The 16,336-nt window shown below is 46.3% G+C and overlaps 1 protein-coding gene across 7 annotated transcripts in view; it reads right to left on the bottom strand.

The window, feature by feature from the left end:
- The window catches only part of WDFY4 (WDFY family member 4), a 266,523-nt gene that overhangs the window by 231,617 nt on the left and 18,570 nt on the right, over nt 1-16,336 (bottom strand). For all 7 annotated transcript variants that reach the window (XM_032313629.1, XM_032313630.1, XM_032313628.1 and 4 more), the window contains exons 2-6: nt 15,670-15,920; nt 5,670-5,784; nt 4,730-4,836; nt 2,526-2,660; nt 84-273 (exon numbers count right to left, since the gene is read on the bottom strand). In XM_032313629.1, coding sequence (XP_032169520.1) covers nt 84-273; nt 2,526-2,660; nt 4,730-4,836; nt 5,670-5,784; nt 15,670-15,903 — 781 coding nt within the window. In that variant the 5' untranslated portion in view covers nt 15,904-15,920. The remainder of the gene's footprint in view (nt 1-83; nt 274-2,525; nt 2,661-4,729; nt 4,837-5,669; nt 5,785-15,669; nt 15,921-16,336) is intronic.

Raw genomic sequence — 16,336 nt, 5'->3', positions numbered from 1 at the left:
TTTGTCCATGCCTTTTTTGGTTCCAGGATCTCGTTGTAGAAAGTGGGCCCACATCCCAGCCCTGGTCTCCCGGGGGGTCATACCCTGCAAGTACTGGATGATGCCGAGGTTCTGGGCTTTGGAGATTGCCCTCAGCACACAGAAGGTGGGTTCCTTCCAAAAACAGCAGCTGTGTTCCCGAAGACAGGTAGTGGCAATCACTAGAGACTGAAGCTCATTTCCTGATAGAAGTTTCTCCAGCCCCTGAGACTCACAGCAAATGTTCAGTAACATCTGGAGGAAAAAATAAAGATGCCTAGTTAGGAAGCCTCCTTCCTGTAACAGATTCCTTCCCTCCTTTTCCAGAGCTCCCAGGGGTATGTCTCAGGGCAAAGGATGGGTTGTTGGATCACCCTCTGCCTCAGAGCCTCAGGGTCAGGAGCACCATCTAGAAAAGGGTGACAGGGCGTGGGCTAAGGTCTGCACTCCTCATCTTATGCGAACAGTTTTTACCCTTTCCAATTCAGAATGACAAAGAAGGGTTTGACTCAAGAGAGTTGACCTTTTACACAGAAGTTATCCTAGAACTTCCTCTCTGGGCCCCATGCCTCCTCTCCCAGCATCTCCCAGTGGCTACCAGAGGGACTTCTGATATGGTCCTGCCACTTGGGGTACATCATGGCTCACAGACCTCTGTGCAGACCAGCCCCACCTCCTCTCTCGGGTGATTGTGTGCAGTCCACCCTTTGGCTCTAGGTGGTCTGACTAGATCTCCTTCTCCAACAGATATGGACAGCCCCTTCCATCTGAATCTATCAGCCCCTTCTGACTGCAGTAACAGAGTCCAAGCTGGACAGCCACAGAACGGGGCTCCAGACCCCATCTGCTGGCCATGGGACCCTTTGACACCATTTCTGCTCCTGTCCCCTCTCCTTCCCCTTCACACCTCCACTACAACCTTCAACTCCAGTTCAGAGCCATTTCCTCTGGACAGCCTTCCTTCATCCTCTGCTCTAAATCAGGTCCCCGTGTCCTCATTTCCCAGGACACCTTCCATTTTTTCCTTCAGAGCACTTAAAAAATTGGGGCCTGCTCTTTAATCACATGATTATTTCCGCTGTTTGGCTTCCCCATCTTTCTTTCACCTCAACGAGAGAGGGTACTATGCTTGCTGCTGGAACCACCGGTCTGGTGTAGAGCAGCACATGGAAGGAGCTCCATATAATTTTGCAGAATGAAATAAGGAAAGCCCCAGGAACGCAGCCATGGCCTATCACTTGGCTCATGTTCTACCCATGCATGGACCAAACCGTGAAGGCAAGGTTGCACTAGTTCTCTGCAGGACACGGGAAAGCCACATGGTAAGGGCTTGTCAAAATGCCCAGAACTGCACCCTGCCACCACTGAGAATGTGATTTATATACAGATAAATGATGCCCAAGCTTCCAACAAATGCAGCTTGAGGAGTGACCTACCATAAGTGAACTTGTGAGATAACCTCGGATAATGATGATTCTGGCTTGAGAATGAATCTCACACGGATGCTAACATGAATGAACATGTGCAATGCACAAATGCACTCGGAAATTTGCAAAAACTCTTAAGCACCTGCTCTGTGAGACGGCGCCCTGAGGCCCTGGCTGCGGAAAGATGAGCAGGACACAGGGCCCTCCTTTCCCTCCCCCCCACCAAGGTCTTCTCTAGAGAGGCAGGAGGAGTCTTCTGGAGATGGCAGCATCTGGGAGCCTGAGAAAGCAGAACTGGCCGGTAAGGGGACAGGGAAAGAGGTGAGAAGTTCTGCTAAAAGAAAAAAAAAAAAAAAAAAGCTACTGCTGGTAGTTAGAGAGGATAGGGAAAATGGGGAAGGACACCAGGAAATTACACTGATGTTGAGCAGCCTGAGATAGCTTCTGGGAGGGGGAAGGAGGTGACCTCACAAAGTGTTCTTGGGAGCCAGATCCCCAGGGTCCCAATGCCTGCCCCCCACCCACTACCACTTTCACTGACCATGCTTTAGCTGACATGGAATCCGAACTGTAGTACTACACTCCTCCTGGAATGGAAGAGAGGGCTCGGGGAAGGGAGAGATGCAAGGCCATGGCAAGGTGTGGGGGAGGGGAGCGACAGGGAAATACCTGGGAAATGTTGGTTACCCTTATGCAAGTGCAGTTAGCGTGCTTGTCCTCAGAGGACGCGGGGGCCAGAGATAGGGACTCCACATGCTGGGGAGGGCAGGCAGGGCCTGGGAATGCACCCTGGAGGAAGGGGAGCTGCGGGGGCCAAGAGCAGGAGGTAGAGGAGCTGTGCGCTTTTCTGGGGGAGAACAAGGGGCTATCGATACAGGGAGGAATGAGATGGAGAGAGAAGAACATCCGTTTTCCACATGCATAGGATTGCTGGCATTGGCTGAGACTGGGGACCGACAGATGAGCTGACCGTTGGGGAGGACAGAGTTGCTTTGGGGCTATGACTGAGGAAGATGAAAACATCTCTAAGAAGCAGAGCAAGGTCTTGGCCAAGGGCTGGGGAGCCCTCCTCTCACTCACCTGCACAAACATCCTCTGAACTTGAACATCACTCTCCAAAAGTTCGTCCTTTTCCAGAGGAAAGACAAAGAAGAGGTAAAGGCACTGCAGGAGCAGGGCTGGAAGGCCAGACTCAGCAACTCTGCCCAGCGTCTCCTGCAAGGGAAGCGCAGACATGGCCCGTGGCCACAGAGCCGGCAGAGCACCCCTCTGGCCCAGACTAGCACAGTCCAGCCAGTCCCTGTGGCCATTTTAGCTGGGAACATGGGTAAATCCTATCTTCTCTCCAGGCAACACATTCCTAAGACCAAAGACAATCATCCAACCCACCTAGGGCAGCTGTGAAGATTACATTTATACAGTGTATACTATGTGCTCAATAAACATTTTGTCTTTTATAGGATAGGTAATAGGAAGGAAGGAAAGGAGGAAAGAAGGGAGGGAATGAGGGAGAGAGGGACAGGTACAGAGCAGAACACAAGGGCTTTCCTACAGGATTATACTACTGATTTGGGTAGGTTGCCTCCTGATTAGGGAATTAGACACTCGGGAGGGCGTGGTTCAGAACAAGTGAAAACCTGAAATGAAGGACCTGATCAAGGACCTTCCCATCCCCTTGTTCAGATCTCAGACTTCCCCAAGACTGAAACAGTCCTATAAGTTAGCACTGATAACCAGAGCGGCCAGCCAGAGGGGAGAAGGCAGGAAGTAGGCAGAGAGGGGACCAGGCTCAGTATGGAACTTTCTGGAGCCTTTCTTCCACTTGCTCAGCTGGCAGCTTCCCTGGGGTTATGGCAGCAGCAAGGTCTGTGTGTGTGTGTGCGTGCGTGCACACATATGGCATTAGTCTGAAGTGTACTGTCCACCCGACCTCCCACCCAGCTGACTAAGGTGACACACACGGTGGCAAAATGAGAAAAAGAAAGGAAGAATGCACAGTCTGGGCCAGAACCAGGAATATAAAGCAGGATGCTGGTCCTATCCCTCTGCCTTGAAGCTTCCAGGGCATGGTAGTGGTAGGGCACCCATATTGGACACCTGGCTCTCCTGCAGCCTGGCCTGGGGGGGGGGGGCTCCCCTGTCCTTCACGCTGCACGGGCTCCACTAAAATACACCTACTTATTGTCTCACTGCTTTGCAGGCTGGTGGCTCACAGTGGAAGACAAGCTCTTAGGTTAATTTTTACCTCCAGAGTGTGAGCAGTCCTGCTCCAGGGGCAGAAAAGCTCCCTCTCTGTGCTTCAGGCTGCCATGTGGGTAGTGTTCCAGGAGGTATATAGAGCAAAGGCCAGGGACCCTCCCCCAATGAAGGACTGCACACCAACCTCCCCCCCAGCTCCAAGCACTATTGCAGATGCCCAGCTGAGGTGTTCTCCGCCTTTAGCCTCAGGGCAGCCATGCCCCCATCTGGTTCCCTGCTGCTCCTGGCGCTGAGTGCCAGACTAAAGTGCAGTGGGCACTCTCACCAGATACACAGTCTCTGGGCCTGCCCTGTCCAGGGCCTCTGACCTTTCCTGGTGATAGTCACAGCTCCCAGGCACTGCTTCTGCCTAAGAGGACACAGTCACCCACAGTCATAGGAAGGACATGTCTGCAACCAGGACGGTTGTACCGTAGGAAGGGAAGGGAAGGAAGAGAAGTCAGACTCATTCAGGCACTATCTCCGGGCATGCATGGGACAGGTGCCTAAGGTGCCTAAAGTGGGATCCTTCGCTCTGAGTTTAGCAGGAGGCATTAAAGAGCAATGGTTCAGAGCACAGGCTCCGGAGTCAGACAGACAGCAATACACAGGATGGTGACTAAAGTGGCTTCACAGTCTTAGTGAGAGGGCGTGGAGGGCTTAACTGACCTGCACAGGACACACCTGTCTTGCCCTGACACAGGAAACCATCCGTACACATCAGCCATTGTTAATCCTTGCACTAACCGTAGAACTAAGGCATTATCCTCTATTCTAAAATTAGCCACACAGTTGGGTCCCAGAAAGGCGACAATCTGCCCAAGGTTACAGGCAGCTGGTCAACGGAAAAAAAGCAGGATTCCAAAATGAATTTCAGCTGCTCAAGTCCATGTTCTAGATAAGAAGGGACATAGGGCAGGAGAAATGATAAATCAGTATCATGGGGAAAAAGACACACTTGAGACATGCCACTGCCCTTTACTGGGACTTCCTGCTGCACATGGATACAGAGCTCCCAAGTGGGGCCCACGGGGTCCGAAACTTACCGAGTTTGTCCCTGTGAGCACAAATACTGACTTCAGGAGCAGGTAGCCATCCTGATGCACATCCCCCTTCCACCGCAGCAACTGCCCAGCTGCCTCCCTGGCTTGCTCTGGCAACAGCACATGAAGGGGAGAAAGTGTTACCAGCAGGGCGGGGCAACGACCTGCCCACACTCCGTTCCCTCCCCTTGGCCTCCTTTCCCATGAGATGTGCTTTCGCATCTTTAGGGCACTTCTCCTCTCCTCTCCACAATGCCATCTGAATCCATACCAAACATCTCACACTCCGCCAGATTCATCTCCTGGGAGGACCTTCTTTATCATGTCAACCTGCCTGTTCAACAACCATCAATGGCTCTCCGTTACCAAATAATAAGAAGCTCCCCAGCTATTGGTCTTCTTCCAATCCAGAGTCCTTACCCCTCTTCCTGTATCCTTCAGCCCCTTACTTTGCAGAGATGCCTGCAATCTGCACCATTCTCAAGATACTCCTTCCCCCTAGAATCCCTTCCTGCCCCTCAGCCCTGTGTCACCCTGAAACTCTGCCCAGCCTCCAGGGTCCAGCTATAGGAGCAGAAAATTGCAAGTTAGGAGCCCCAAAACTGAAAACATGTTTCGCTTTGGCTTCTATGTCTTTTCTGGACTGAGCTATTCACTGAACACACAGGTGTGCCTTATATCCTAGTACGCCCCCTCCCAGAAACCCTGGTTGTGCGTGTGTGTGTGTGTGTGTCCTTCCCAGGAGCAGCAGAATTCTGCACATCCCTCTTCTCTTCTCTGCCAATTTTTCCCTTCATTCCCAACATCCTCGGCAGCAGAAGTGAGCCTATAGTGCTCTCTGGAAGGCATCAGTCTGACTCCCCTGGAAAGCAGAGAAGAGCTTCATAGGGGTCCTGGGAGGAACAGGCAAGATGGTTTTGCTCACCATAAAGTGTTCTCTTACCTGCAGGCTTTCCCCCAAGTGCCTTCTGTATCTCTTGGGCAAGCTGGTTTGAAGTATCTTCTGCCAACCTTTGGAGACTGGGAAAGCAGATGATCCCCACGGAGTTTTCCCAGGCCTGAAGGGCAATAAACAGGATTCCAAGCAAAGACGTCAAAGTGACAAAACAAGGTATGAGAATCTCCTTGCCACTTTCCCTGCCAGCCCAAACCCATGGATCACCTCACTGTCCCAGGTGTATCCCAAAGGCCCCCGAAACACCTACCCTAACATCTACCCTAACACACCTTCCACTGTATTCCTACCCTAGTGCCTGTAAATTCTTCAGCTTCTGCTGAGCTCCAAACCCACAACCAACTGGGCACTGAGCATCGGCCTCTGAACCCATGCTCCTAAAGTGTCAAATACACATAATTCAAACCACTGCCTTCCTCCCAGATCTGTGTATTTTGTCTCTGTGAATGGTTCTACCAAGCAACCCAGGTGCCCTAATGAGAAATTCCAAAGGTGATTCTCTGGGTTCCCCTCTCCCTCAACTTCCTTACCCCATCAACTGTTACCTCTCTGATTCTACCCTTGCATGCTTCTTGCTTCTCGAACCTTGCGCAGATATCTAAGTTTTAATCATAAAATTATTTCCTTTGTTAAATTCCTAAGGGTGGGATTGCAAGTTACAAGAACATGCTATTTATTTATTTGTTTGTTTGTTTGTTTTACTGCTTTGATGCAGATTACTAACTCATTCCCCAGAAAAAGTTTACCTGATTAGCCTCTCCAGGGGCTCCATGGGAGGGGACTAGTTTCTCTAAGCGCATGGGGCACTGTCCTGCTTTTTCATCTTAAATGAGAAAGCTTATAGAAGAAAAAAAATCTCTCAATCATAGTCTTTTGATTACCAAAATAGATGAACATTTTTTATGCTTCTTGAAGTGCCTGTTTTTACCCTCAGCCTATTATTCTATCAGGGTTTTCACTATTTTCTTATTTGTTTTAAAAAGCTCTTCACATACCAAAAAATGCTAACACTTGGTCCACAATACTATCATGATTTTTTCAAATTTGTCATTTTTTCCTTTTAATTTGGTATTACTTGGTTTCACTGTACAGAAACCTGAAATTCACACGAAATGAAATTTCTCCATCTATTCCTTGGATTTCTCGCTTAGGTCCAGGCTCGGGAAATTCTTTTGGGTCCACGTGGTTGTGGTCCCTTTTAATCTCCTATTTCTGTTTTTTTTTTTTTTTTTTAATTCTTTAAGATTCTTTCTTCTCTGTTTCTTCTCTAGTTCTATCCTATCTGGTCCTCTTTTCACCTTGGACTTTTTCTTTCATTGTTTAGGATACTATTTAATAGAAGTCATTAATTTTAAAATTCCACTTAGGATGCCCTAAGAATTCAGAATTTCAGAATTCCCTCCCAATCTGCTTTTCATTAGAATCTTCTCCCTTTGTTCTCCTGTGTCATCACAGGCAAAGTTTACTAGTCCCAGGATGAGGAGAGTTCTCTCCAGACCAACAGTCAGAGTGGAGTGACTCTTCTTGGCACAGGACTTGAATTCCTGGCAACTCCCTCTTTCCAGTTTCCTGGCAATTAGTGGCCTCCACAAAATAGAGTTTTGCTAGACTGCTGTACACTGCTCCTACTCACCAGCCATATTAAATTATATTCCTGCCCAAAGATGTGACTGAGTTCTTTAAACCTGAGATCCTCCTTCTAGAAAAGGTGAGAAAAGCATCAAAATTCTAGAGGGATGTGTTTCCTTGCTGTGGATACCATATTTCTTAAAGAGTAAAAACCTTTTAGAAATGGTTCTCTGTGGAGCATAACAAATAACATGGAGGACATAGGGAGATGGAGAGGAGAAGGGAGTTGGGGGAAATTGGAAGGGGAGGTGAACCATGAGAGACTATGGACTCTGAAAAACAATCTGAGGGTTTTGAAGGGGCTGGGGGTGGGAGGTTGGGGGAGCCAGGTGGTGGGTATTATGGAGCATGGAGCACTGGGTGTGGTGCATAAACAATGAATTCTGTGATGCTGAAAAGAAATAAATTTTAAAAAAATGTTCTCTGTATTAAAAGATGCTATATACAAAGGAAACAAGCCATGGATTGGTAAAAAAATATTTGGAACGCATATAACAGACAAAGGAATATCATCCAGATTCCCACAAATTAATTTTTTTAAAAAACCTCTGATTTTCTTAAAACAGGCAAATGAAACAAGTAACTTATAAAAGATACAATAAATAACAAGGAAAATAATCAGGAAATAATAGTAAGTAAAATGCAAATTAGAAGCACAATGAGACAGTCACATATTTCCAGCTGGAAAAAATGTGAAGCCTGGCAATACCAAATGTGAGAAAGGACCAGGAAACCCCCATGATCTACTGACGGAGCACAACGTGCATAATAAAATCCCTTTGAAGAGTATTTCATCCAATCCAATAAAGTTATAGGGGGACACATCCTATGACTCAGCATTTCCTTTCTAGGCATATTCCCTGTAGAAATGCCTGCTCGTGTACACAAGAAGACATGAACACAAACTACTATGCACTGTATCTGTGACTGTGACATTTTGGAAGAACTCAATGTTCACCAACAGAACAATGAATGAATAATCTGTGGCATACTTATGTAAGAATATGATATAGATCTGAAAAAGAAATAGAGTAACATGAATCAATATGGGTAAATGCAGAAATAGAATGTTGGGTGCAAAAAGCAAGTTATAAAATTATATTACAGTCTTGAGTCTAGAAAAACCTATGAGTCTACCTATAAAATTCATAATAATATCACTTATGATCATTATGATCCATATTATTGTATAACATGGCTATATATTGGATATATATATTTGATATACATAATACATGTTGTATCCATATAATATGTTCAGGGAACATATATATACATATATATTCCCCTACAGGGAATGATAACTCAGCAGGATGGGGATTTGCACCAGAGGAGGGCAGAAGGGGACTGAGCTCTAGCAGGCATGCACAGGAGGCTTCAGTTTATCTGAAATATTTTATTTTTTTTTTATATAGGTGGTGAGTACAGGAATATTTATTTTGTTTTGAACAAAACTTTGTACCTGAAATACTTCTTTTATTGTCCATTTTATAAATGGACAGAGTTGTCCCTTTCCTTAGTAAATAAGAAAGCAGTTCATCAGAACTTTGCTGAAATTACAGACATGCTAGGGGCGCCTGGGTGGCTCAGTCAGTTGGGTGTCTGCCTTAGGCTCAGGTCATGATCCCGGGATCCTGGGATCGAGCCCCACGTCAGGCTCTCTGCTCCACCAGGAGCCTGGTTCTCCCTTCCCCTCTCCCTCCTCCTCTACTTGTGTTCTCATGCTCACTCACTCTCAATCTCTCACTCAAATAAATAAATAAATTATTTTTTTAAAAAGCCACTACAGACATGCTAGGTGAGTGTTAGATGCTGTAGTAGACCTTCAACGAATACTCAGTAAGTGAACACATGATGATGAAATCCACAACATGCAGATTGATGGCTGAATGTATTGCATGCTGGGTCTGTGCCAATTGCCGGACCAAGCACTTACGTGCATTCCTTCCATTAATCCCATGACAACTCTTTGAGACCAGTATTGTTATGATTATTCCCACTTTACAGAAATGAAGGCTGAGGCCGGAGAGTAAGCCCAGAGAAGCAGGTAAACAGCAGAATGAAGAGCTGAGTTATCTCACTCATAGTCATGTAGCATGTGCATAACTAAGAAATTTATGGCTGCCATCTGGAAAGCGGCTATCACCTGGAAAGAAAGCATCAGTCCTTTCAGCTGGGAATTTCTGGTAAGATTATTTCCTCCCCAGGACTAAGATATCTGCTATGATATCTAACAAATTCCTGTGCCTCCTCCCTGCACTGGCAAACCCCTCCAAGACCAATTTGCAGGCAGTTGACTCAGAAGCATCTAGATCGTCTTCAAGCAGTGGGACTCCTGCAGGCACTCTACAATAAAGTAAATTGGGCCACTGTGAGCTGAACAGTAATTGTATGCTCAGCCAGATTCTCCCAAGGCTCACACTCCTTCCTGGGACCGCGATGGGCACTTCTGGAGGCCACGTTAACTCTTTCAGGCCACTAGGGTGCTGTTTGATGCGCAGAGGCAATCATTTACTGAATGGTACCGTGGAGACCCCCGAAGAGTTAAGGCAGCTTCCAAAAGGACCTAATTTTTTCCCCCAAACTGGGACTTGCATGCTGGGAGAATATTGCTCAATATTTTTTTTTTAATTTTATTTACTCGCATTATCTCAGCTGTGTCTCATGGCTGTCTCTCCCATGGAAGAAAGAGAAAGAAAATGATACTGTGGCCTCCAAAGGACAATGAGGAAAGACAAAAGCTCTTGAGGGGTTGGGAGAAAACCCCAGCTTTTGAATGACAGAACCCGGTTGGTTTTCAAGGCTGGCTGCAATGTTACTATTTCTTCATTACCACTGAGTTTGGTGATTTGGTCTTTAAGTGAGCTCAACACATTTCAGAGACTTTATGCAAATTTTCCCTGCTAGTGTGACACAGTTGACCCTCTCCATTGTGAATTTAAAAAGTGATGCATCAAAACTTTGGTGGCAGAAAAAAAAAAAAAATGTTTCTCTGAGATGGGAAGAAGCCGCATTGCAGGTCCCACTCTGAGGCTGGGTAGATCAGGGATGGACAAAGAACAGTATTTACCCTCATTGCCGCCTTGGGACACTTCACTTGGGAATAATTATTGCTCATCCTTATTATTATATTTAACATTACTTCTCTCTCCTCCACTATCAGTTGGGTCCACACATGGTTTCCATGAGAATGATTGTCCACACTGGGTGGCATGAACTCTGCACCACTGGAAGGGCTATTAGACTCAGAGTTCCTGTGCTCCCCGTGTGTCTGCACACATGCACACAGACACGCACACAAACACATTCACCGCCCAGGTGCCATCGAATTAAATCCAATCCCGCCACACTAGGAAATGGATGATTTCCCTGCCATGTTACCCACTGTTCTGGCTATAGCTCGTTCTACAACAAACCACCCCCAAACTGAGGGGCTTATTTTTCTCATGGGTCTGCAATTTGAGCAGGGCTCAGCAGGGACAACTGTTCTCTGCGTCACTCAGCTGGGGAAACTGATAGGGCTAGAGATCCACCTGCTAGATGCCACACCCACGTGGCTGGTAAGTCGGTCCTGGCTGTCAGCGGCAAGGCCAAGGGCTTCGGTTCCTTTACATGTAGGCTTTTACTCAGGGCAGCTGAGACCCCCTCACAGCATGGCAGCAGAATTCTAAGAGTGACAGGAAGTGACAAGTGATGGGGAGAAAAACCTGCAAGTCTTATGAAGCCTAGACCTGCAAGTCTCACTTCTGCCCTATTCCATTGGCCAAGTCATCACAAATCCATCCAGATCCCAGAGGAGAGGATGTGGATGCCACCTCCTGAAGGGAGCAGTGTGGACCCATTCTCAGCTTCTATAATCTACCATATCCACAGAGCTCCCCTTGTCCCCACTGGTCCCATCCCCCAGGCCGTCTGTCGAAGACAGTGAGGAATTTTACACTCACTGATAGGGGTTCCCTGTCTCTCTGCCTGTTTTCTCTCCAAGTACACATTCCAAGAATAGTCCTCAACTACTACATCTACAGCTCTAGCTTTCCCTGTGTCTATTATAACCAAATATCTCTAAGCAATGTGAGGTCCCACAGCACTTCCTTTCCCCCTCAAAACAAACTCAACCCAGGGCCAGTGGGATCTGCCCAGGCTTGCTAGAGGAAGGCCTTCTTCTCTTGATGTGAGAAACTATGATTGGAAGGGTTCTAGAAAGACCGAAGCCCAAGGCTTGTGGCATGGACACAATAGTCACTTGAGTCCTTCATGGAAACACTGTTCTGCACACTGAGAAGTCATCAACTCCTTGCTGCTTCCTGTGGAGGCTCTAAAACCTCATTTTCATCTGCAACATCCTGGAGCTATCCAAACATCACATGTAGAGGGCATGACATTCTTTTTGTAACCATTCGGTACTAGCCAGGCAAAGCCATATGTCCAGGGAGTCATGGGACAGAGAAGGAAGCCAAATGTGCTCCGTTTTATGAACCCCAGCGCCGCCCAAGTGAGGGAGCCCAGGGGCTAAAGACACAGGCCTGGGCATATTGTCCCTGTTGAGTTCTGCTCCTCACGAACAACGAAGTGACCCCAGCCAAGTTACGCAATGTCTCTAAACCTCTCTTCCCTCATTTGCAAGGCTGGGATACATATGACCCCCACTTCACGGGGTTATTATGAAAGCTTATCAACATTAAACAAAATGCCTTGTTTAGGTAGTTAGAGCTTGGTGAATATTACTAGCTATTCTCAGTGAAAGTGCCTACCACTCTTGGCTAAGAACTCCTCCTTGACCTCTGTAGAGGATGGATGGAGCCTCATGGGGGAGGAGAGGCTGTAGCTCTGGATGAGAACTTCCTTTCTGACTCATCCTCCCAGAGCAGTTCCTCATTGGGGTTCCAATGCCCCAAATTCCATCAGGCTCTTCCTTACTACCAAGAGAATCACCCAAATTTTGCATGGGTTCACTTTTCAACAGCCCTGTAGATGCTTCTCCACTCGGGAGGCAATGGGGCTGGGATTTGCTACGGAACCAACCAAGCCCATTCTTGTGCTTGCCTAGCAGTTAATGCAGAGTTAGGGAAAACATGATCCTCTGCTGTGAATTTGGAGGAATCAATTTGGAGAGAAAGCCGAAGAGGCCAGAGGGAAGTTTTGGGGGGAAGAAGGTGGGAAAGAAGCAGTTCTGAGGGAGTCTGGCACACCAAACAGTCCCTGTTCCAAATCTCAAGACTCACTAGGTGGAGGCAGGTGGCGGCCACTGAGATTGGGCACTCATTGCTGTCAACTCTCCCCCGAGCTCCTGGCTGCCCCTTCCATACCACCTCTGACTGACACAGGACCTGAGCAAAGCAGGCAAAAAAGCCCCCAATTCAGGGACACAGCCTTTTCCAAGCCGGGGGCGGGGGGGCGTGATTCAAAAATCCCTTGTGTGCATTATCTTAAAACAGAGAATATTCCAGATCATCTTAATTTTCCTTGGCCCTAAAGTGAAAAGAGTCAGGTATAGAGAATTGAGTTCCACCAACCAAAGGAGTCCAAGACTCCTTTAGAGCCCTCAGTTATCTCAGAGCCCAGTAGGCGCATGGCTGTCAGGATAACCAGTGCATGACTAAGGCTTCGGCATAACTTTTTATTTTGATTTTTTTTAAGATTTTATTTATTTATTTATTTATTTGAGAGAGAGAGAACAAGAGCATGAACAAGTGTGAGGGGCAGAGAGAGAAGGAGAGAGATCCTCAAGCATACTCTGTGCTGAATATAGAGCCAGACAGGGGTCTCAGTCTCATGACCCCGAGATCATGACCTGAGCCAAACCCAAAAGTCGGACCTTTAACCAACTGAGCCACCCAGGCACCCTTTTGGCATGACATTTTAAATCCTTGTATTTCCAAGGGGGTTCTTTATAGATGACCTTGAAGAACACTGTTCTGTGGTTATAAAATTCAGATCAGAGTAGTTTCAAGCTTGACTTCTTATGCGAGTACCTGTATTCCAGTGAATGTTCTCAGTCTTCATCTACACTTCAGCTTTTATCTACACTATACTTAAAAAAATAATAATAACAATAACCCTCTAACCTTCTCCATGTCCCCTTCCATTATACCAGCCCTTAATTAAGGAGCCTAAGTGCTGTCACTCTGGTGGGGTTTTCTTAACAGGAACAACAACAGGTTTATAGACATGTAGGACTTAATTTAAAAAATAGAGATTTTAAGCAATGATAAAAAGCCTAGAATACTCTGGTTCTGCAGGGTTCATCAGAGGTGAGCTCCAGGGACCCAAAACATATAGATTGTGTCAGCAGTTTGGACACTGCTGGAAATGGGATCTCAAACTACACACACACAGTTAGTATACTGGTGGCTGGTGGAAAGGTAATGAGAACTACGCCTGCTCTCCATGCGCTGTGAACTTTACAATCATTATCTCCTCTCACCCTCACAGACTCCCAGCAATCTGTTACTGATGCCACTTTACAGACAAGGAGACTGAGGTTCATCAATATATAATAATTTGTTCAAGGATGCACAGCTAATTAGCAATAGAGCCAGGACTGGACACCAGCTCTATTTGACACGAAAACCCATGTGTTCAGCAATAGGGTTATTATGCCTCTAGTGACAAGAGTAGAGCTTGGGAAACATGGGCCACTACCAAAGTTCAGTAATAAGAACTGCTTGTGCGTGTGAGGTCACAAGCTCAATTCCCTTCAGGTCAGGGAACAGAAATGAGTAATGCGGGTTGGGTGAAAGATATTAGGGAATGGTGGACTGTGGCAAACTGAGAAACAGAGACCATCTTCTGTCTAAAAGGGGTGCCCCTAACCATCTCCATCCAATTGTCAGTATTACACCTACCAAAATTTTCAAGAGAAACTGGAAATCTGATTTTCACACAAAAACTTTCCATTTTGAAAAAAATGGCCACCAAGTCCTTTGATAACTCCTTCAAGCAAACAAGACACATTCTGGGTGCTACTTAGTATTCTCCACTCTGGACTAAACTCTCCATGGTGTAAAACCCCTGTCCGTCTTCGCAACTATCATAGCCCAGCTCAGGGTATAAGAGTTTATGTGTGTAACACATGAATGAATTCTTAAATCAACAATCTAGACAGAGGTGAAGAAGTACCAAGCTCTGTCTCATCATGAATGAGAACCCTTTCAACAGAGCCATGGCTGCCCAGATGGGTGGCAAAGAGACCATGCAATGGCCGAGCCCACACACATAGGGGGCAGCAAATTTTAGTGGAGGACAGGAGGTTGCTCACATTTTTCCTTCCATAAGGCAAAGGTGACCTGAGAACTGGAGGAGACTAAACCACCCTCCAGAAGCTAGGGTTGTTGGGACAAGGAGGACTAGGAATGAGAAACCTTAGCTCTCATCCTTAGTTTTACTTTTCCTGTACATTCTTTATGTGCCAGTTATCCAATCTGCGAAATGGAATGGATGGGGTATACAAGTCCAAAAGATGGAGGAAAATAATGAATTCATGAGCAGTAAGTTACTTGGCAAAATTCTTTACAGAAGGACATGCCTAAATACACAATGTATCCTAGAAATATGATCCCAAGAAGATTCCAATTCATCGTTAGAAATCCTTAAACATTTCTGGTTAATAAGTTAGATGAAACAAATCAACAAGGGAGTTTCCCAATGAAAATCTGGCAAGGTCTCCATCTGTCTTAGCCTAGTTTCGAAGGTGAAAAGTATCTCATATTCTTTGTGCTTTGAATGTAGCTCTATATTTTTTAAATAATAACCCAAAATCAATAGTCAAGCAAAAACTAAGCCCTCATAAAAAGATGTGTCTCCAACTCTGCCACTAAACTTCAATATATTCAACTATAAAGCAGACCTCATTGGCAGGACCTTTGTTCTGAGACAACAAAAGGAATCCTTTGTACCCAAACCATCACCAGCTGCCACTGGCCAGAATAGCAGCTCTGTGGAGAGGCTGCGCTTCTCTCCCATGCCAGTGGCTGGGTTCTCCCTGTCCTTATTGTTGGCATTGCTGGTGTTTGAGGTTACCTGCCATCCTGGTGATCCAGAACACACCTTCTTTCCCTAGCTCCAGAGGGACTGGTCTTTCTCTGGCTCCACATTAGAATGGTGGTTGAACAATATAATTTTTTTTTAACTAAGGAGACAATATTACTCAAGAGCCAACTGTCCTTTCCAACTCTTCCTCATCCTGGAGATGAGCCTTGCTTGCCATCTTTATTAAATAGCACAACATTCCCCTCTAAGAAACCCAACAGGGACCACTTGTGATGATATTAAAACCACCAACTCCAGCTTCCAATCATCCCAGAAGTGTCCCCAGAGCACTGTATCATCTACTTACAGTTTCAAAAATAAGAATACCGACCTTCAGGAACAGCGGAAGGAGATCCAACAGGCTCTGCTGATGTTCAACCGAGCTTCCATGAGCCAACTTCTGGTATTCTAGAAACTTCCTTTCTAGCATCTCCCAGAGAGCAGTGGGACCAGGAGATTGCCCTCCATGTGGGAAGTCAGGCTGAGCAACATCAGGCTGGCCTTCATTTTTGGAACCTGGATACTCAGCTCCATCTTCAGCCCTTGAAACTTCTTCTGCCTCCATGCCTTAGCAAAGCAGATCTGAATTCAGAACAAAAAACAAAAATGTCAAGTCCTGTCACAGCACTTCCTAATGAAGCTGCGTGTGGGACAAGGTACTGTACTCACTCAGTTCAGTTCCTATTGAAGATGGTTCCGCTAAGAATCTGAAACTGAACTGACAAAAATAGGAAGACTCTTTTTTTAAAGAGATTCTGACTTAGATGTGACTTACAGTGGCAATCTGACATGTGCCTGGAACTATGCTGGGCTCTTTACACAGACTCAGGAGACAAGTGGGTATTTTTATTTTCACTATATAAGGAAGGAAAGTGGCTGGGCCAAAGGCATATCAGCAACTAGACATCCAGTTGAAGGGCAAACCTTTAACACCAAAGCTTGTTTTTTGTTGTTGTTTGGTTTGGTTTGGTTTATTACCTGCTGCTGCTCCTCCTCTA

This window comes from Mustela erminea, chromosome 14, assembly GCF_009829155.1.
Source record: "Mustela erminea isolate mMusErm1 chromosome 14, mMusErm1.Pri, whole genome shotgun sequence".
Classification (NCBI taxonomy): domain Eukaryota; kingdom Metazoa; phylum Chordata; class Mammalia; order Carnivora; family Mustelidae; genus Mustela; species Mustela erminea.
The sequence above is the reverse complement of the archived record's forward strand: the minus strand, read 5'-3'. Positions and strand labels throughout refer to the sequence as shown.